This window comes from Cryptomeria japonica, chromosome 6 (assembly GCF_030272615.1).
Source record: "Cryptomeria japonica chromosome 6, Sugi_1.0, whole genome shotgun sequence".
Lineage (NCBI taxonomy): Eukaryota > Viridiplantae > Streptophyta > Pinopsida > Cupressales > Cupressaceae > Cryptomeria > Cryptomeria japonica.
Window position 1 is genome coordinate 592,707,307 of NC_081410.1, and position 5,671 is coordinate 592,712,977.

Here is a 5,671-nt window from a genome sequence, read left to right on the forward strand (position 1 = left end):
AGTGTGAGTGCTTACTTTGGCTACCTCTATGAGGAACCTCATGCAAAAAAATAATCAAACATGTTTAATATATAAAATAGTATATTAGAATATTATACTCAAAAGATATATTATATCAAATACATTTTTTTTAATAGTAAATCATAGGGAAATTACTTTTAAAATGGGCATCCAAACATCATTGAAAGACACAAAAGACAAACAAAAATAAAACAATATTTCATGAGAGATAGAGAATGTCATCACAAATAATAATAAAAGTACAAAGCAATAGACCAACAACAAACAAGTAATGATAAAAACTAAAACCAAAACTATAGAGACATCTTCCTCTTCCAAAAACTATCATGTAGCATGAAAATTTAATAGCAAATAAATTCTTAATAGTAGTGTCACTCTTCAAGAATAAATATTTCTAAGAAAGATTTTATAATTTCCTACTTGCCTATACTTTTGAGCTCCTAGAATAATATAGTGTAGCTCTTAGTCTTAACTCATTTACTCTAATAGATTTTTTCTATTACTTTTTCCTTTGGTAAATGTCTATTAATTTGAGTGTTCAAATTTTCCATCCTTAGTTTCAATTTTTTATTCTCCAATCGAGACCACTTCATAATAAAATACTACAAGTAACAATTAACCAAGTTAAAGCTTCAATATTTGATGAAACCATTTGTAGATAGAAGAGTGACTCAACCAAAATCACTATCACAAACATTCTTACCCTCAACTTGATTCACCTACATAACTCCTCATCAATCTACTTACTTGTCCCCTAATAGGATACAATAATACCTTACAAGTGACACCTCTCCTATAATTCATTTTCCTTTTTTCTTCATAACAGGATCCACCATCTAGCCCTAGGGGTCCGCCAACATGTTTAAAAATCTATGAGCTTGAAAAGAAGTATGGGACCCTCACTACGTGGCCCCAATAATAGGTTGACACACAAGGATTGAGTATTATGGATTTTAATATAACCAACTTAAGAGAAAGCACATATTTAGTCTTAAATCCAATTCAAGGTATTTAGTTTAGAAGGGACCCTTTCAACCATTTAAGAGATAGAGCTAGGTTGCAAGATGACCACATTGGGATTTTCCAAACTAGCATAGATATAAAATAAAACCTTGGTGTAGAGGGACTTTATCTTTTTATCTAGTATAACATCAACCTCATAGTCGGCTAATAAAAAATAACAAATAAAAACTAAGAAAAATAAGTTGCATGTGTATAAATTGATTAATAAAGGGACAATGATATGGAAATATGTATTTTTATGAACCCTCTAAATTATTGCATTTTATTAAATGAAAACTTAACTTGTCTCAATAAGAAAGTATCGACATGCAAAGATATCCTACCTAATATCTTTCTTATTTCCTTCCCATTTAGGAAAGAATTTATTTCCCCTTCCCTCTTCATTTACTTATGTTTTTAGGGCTTCAAACCCTTAATGGATAAACTGATGGTTGTAGTTATACCTTCTTCAATTACTTTGGAACCAATATGTTGCACAATAACCTTCCTCAATTTCTAGTAAGTGATAATTTAGAATGACCATAATTAAAATTTACATGGAAGCCACTATAAAATTCACTTATAAAATTTATAAATAATTATATCTTATTTTGAACATAATCCTTTAATATAAAAGAGGGTAATGATAAGGAGGATTATGACAGGCGCGATTTTCTTGTGCACATTTTGGATCCTATTGATGTATGGAGAAAATTGATTGTAGACACCAACCCCCCAATAATCTTGCTCTCACCATGTAGCAACTATTTGCAATTGCGTTTTGTTTTAGGTTTATGCACTATTTGAATTTTTTGAAATGGAAATTTTCTCACCTTGCTTTTTTTTAATGAATATGTATATAACATTCAAAATGAAAAATTTTCCACTCTTCTTTTCTTTAAATGAAAGTTTTCTTCTCCTTTTTAAAATTAAAACTTAAAACTTTTTAACAATGCTTAAGATATATATTTAAAACTATATATATCTTGTTTAAAATATGTTTTTGTTACACTATATTATATATTAAAAATGCACATTTAAGGATATTTATTAATTAATTAAAATTTAATCGAATTTTTAATTTTAATCAATTAATTGAAGATTACGGTCAAATATTCCAGTCTTATCACACAACATCACCAATAAATAAAGGCAATAAAAAAAGGTACAATATTCTTTCACCACTAGTATTCTTATCTCGACCACAAAAATATATTATACGGCTTGTATAGATAATATGATGTTTCTTCGAAACGCTGTATACCTAATTCTATAATATTGTATTCACATGGACCGTAGAAATATCTTGTTTCTGAATGATTATTTTCTATTACTATATAATTATCAATATTATTAATATTGGAACTCTGCAGGCAGTTTTGTCATCAAAGAAAATCCTCCACAATAAAACTGAGAAGTCTCTGAATCTTGAGAGAGTTCAACCAAATTTCTTTCGGGTCGAGTACAATGGTCTTCAATCTCGCGATCCTTATCTTCCCTCTTTTTCTCTCAAATTCAATCTCTGTACTGGCTGAAGTGCAGAAAGATTACCCAGAGATGGCAAAATTTGATGAAGTAATGAAGATGCTCATGCAATACAGCAATGTCCCAGGCGCCCAACTAGCCGTAGCAAAAGGCGGCCAGCTGAAATACTCAAAAGCATTCGGAGTAGCCAACAAAGAGAGTGGAGAACTCGTCCGCACAGACAACATAATGAGATACAACAGAATTTCCAAAGTCATCACAGGGACTGCCATAGCGAAGCTTGTTCAGGAGGGAAAGCTCAGTCTCAACGACAAACCATTCCGTCTTCTCCAGCATCTCGAACCCCCCAAGGGCGACACCGCCGACAGCCGGTTATTGAATATCACGGTACAGAACCTGTTGCAACATAGCGGCGGCTGGAACGTGTCGTTGACCGGCATCAACATTGTTTCGGAGCCGGCCACCTTGTACGCCGCTCAAGCCCTGGACCGTCCGTCGCCTCCTTCGCCGGAAGACGCCATTCGCTTCATGAAAGCCCTGCCGCTCGATTTTGAGCCCGGATCAGCCATGGAATACTCCAACTTCGGTTACATCGTGCTAGGGCGGGTGATCGAGCATGTGACCGGAGTGGCTTACGGGCGCTATGTTGAAGAGAATATTCTTGGTCCCTTGGGAATCAGGGGCATAAAATTGGGGCACACGCAGGTGAATCGAAGGGCGGAGAAGGAGGTAATGTATTACGGTCGCAACGGAGAAGATACTCTCTGGGTTTCTATATTTCCCGGTGAGGGTTTCGTCAACGCGAGCTACGGCCTCCTGGACTACAGTAGTCTGGATTCCGTTGGCGGCTGGATCGGAAGTGCCGGAGGCATTGTGAGATTTGTTGACCATATCGATGGGCTCCGGCAGCCGGCGATTCTGCAGGAGGATATGGTGTACACCATGCTTAATGCAGAAAGACCTGGGAAGAAGCGTTCGAAAGGACTGTTTGTGGGTGTTCGCGTGGATCGAGACGGAAAAATACAAAGTTTTCAACACAGTGGAGCGGCCCCAGGAGCTCATTCCCATTTCGTGCGATTGACGAAGGAGAACATTACGTGGGCGTATCTACTCAACACTTGGCCTTTACAAGACGAGTTTGTGAATATTGCAGCTGGTAATCTTAGCGAGGTTGCGAGGAGCATCCAGAATTGGCCTGATTATGACTTGACGGCGGTCTGACGAAGTTTCTTGTGTGTTTCGTGCATTTCCACCTTGGTGTGCAATGGGTACGCCGAAGATGGGTGGAAAGTCAATTAGGAAACATTTTGGTCTATTTTTGCATATATTTATGTAGTAAAGGAGATTCCATTAGTAGTATGCATCTGTTATGTTTGCAATAGAGAGAAAGGGAGCGAAAGGGAGAGAGAGGAAGATAGAAAGAGGGGGCGAGTGAGGGATATATAGAGGAGTAAGGAGAGAGAGAGAGAAGTGGGGGAATATAGAGATAGATGTAAAGAGAGAGAGAGAGAGAGAGAGAGAGAGAGAGAGAGAATGAATTTCTATGTAGTTTTAGATTCATTTTAAGATAATTTCTTTAATATAATATTCTAGTAGCATTTGGTATGTATTTTTTTGTTAAGTTTGGCTTCTTAATCTTTGCCATTTTACATTTATCATTGCTCATACATATTCTTGCCCTTGTTCTATCTATATTTGTTTCATATATTGCCATCATTTATTAGTTAATGTGAAATGAATCACTATAGTACTAAATTAGAGAGGAAGTAAGTCCTTTCCTTCCTATTAAAATCTCCTTCATCTAATGAATACGTAAACAATTCTTATGGAAAGTAGAGAACATCTTGTTATTTCTTCCCTTGTCTTCCTTAGTGTGTCTAATCTATGGCTAAAATAGATTTGAAAATGTATGTTTGCAATAGTTAATGAGAATTAATAGGCTCTCTTATTGATTGAAAATTTGTGGTAAGTTTTGATACTAATTATGGGTTATATTTGATTGTAAGTTGTGCTTACAAATCTTAGGAATGTAGGATGAGTTGTAGTCTATCAATTATGGAACTTGTATTTTATCATATGATCTACACTTATAAATTGTAAGACAATGGAGCATATTGTATGCTACCAATTTAATTATATTTGACATTTAAAAACTTTAGAATGTGACAAAAGTTGTATGGTATCGATAATTGGTTATATTTGACCATGTTCCATGTTAACAACCCTCAAATATGTCAAGTGAATAGCAATATGCCTATTATGCATTACATTTCACTACAAACCACAATTACAAATTTTAAGCATGTGAAGTGAGTTGTTATGTGCCAATTATGGGCTACATTTGATTGTGATCCATGTTTTTAATTCTAAAGAATGTGAGGTAAACTGTAGGTTATATTTGATCACGTTCCATGTTAACAAACCTTTAATACGTCAAGTGAGTTCCATTGCACCTATTATGCAATACATTTGCATATGATCGACAATATCAAATTTTATGCATGTGAAGTGAACTGCCATGTACCAATGATGTGTTATATTGAAATGTAATCCATTTTTAGAAATATTAAGAATGTTGATTTAGTTATAGACTATCAACACAGGATTCATTTTTTTAAACATTATACATGTTTTAAGATGATGTAAGAGAAATAGTAAATATATAGATATTTAATATTTATACCTATTTATTAATTATCCATAGATATATTTTATTATAAAAGTTTATATTACAATTATCTATTATTATATATATTTATAATATTTTAATATATTATTAATATAATTATATATTTATATTTTATATTCAACTATTTATTTATTTTATATATTGAAATTTCTATTGTAATTACTTTTAGTATTTATTTAATATTTAAATAATTTTTAAAAATATTATATTTAATAACAACTAACTACATTACACCAAATTATTAGTCATACACAATGCCAATTTAATTTTTTTTTACTTTAACCTACCTAAAAACCATGCTAATATAAACAATGTGCACTAAATTTTGGGAGTGGGGAGGTCGTAAATGAAAACATCTCATCCATATAAGCTATAAATAATTCTATCATTGTTTGATAGAATTTTTTAAAAGACTTTTTCAAGATATGTTTAATCAAGTTAACCTACATGCGGTTCAACAATGATACCATAGAT

At 33.2% G+C, this 5,671-nt stretch overlaps 1 protein-coding gene across 1 annotated transcript; it reads left to right on the forward strand.

The window, feature by feature from the left end:
* Positions 1 to 2,490: 2,490 nt before the first annotated feature.
* On the forward strand, positions 2,491 to 3,729 carry LOC131036263 (polyglycine hydrolase-like). Its single transcript, XM_057968113.2, has one exon. It carries the CDS (start codon positions 2,491 to 2,493, stop codon positions 3,727 to 3,729), a length of 1,239 nt encoding a protein of 412 aa, XP_057824096.2.
* Positions 3,730 to 5,671: the final 1,942 nt, after the last annotated feature.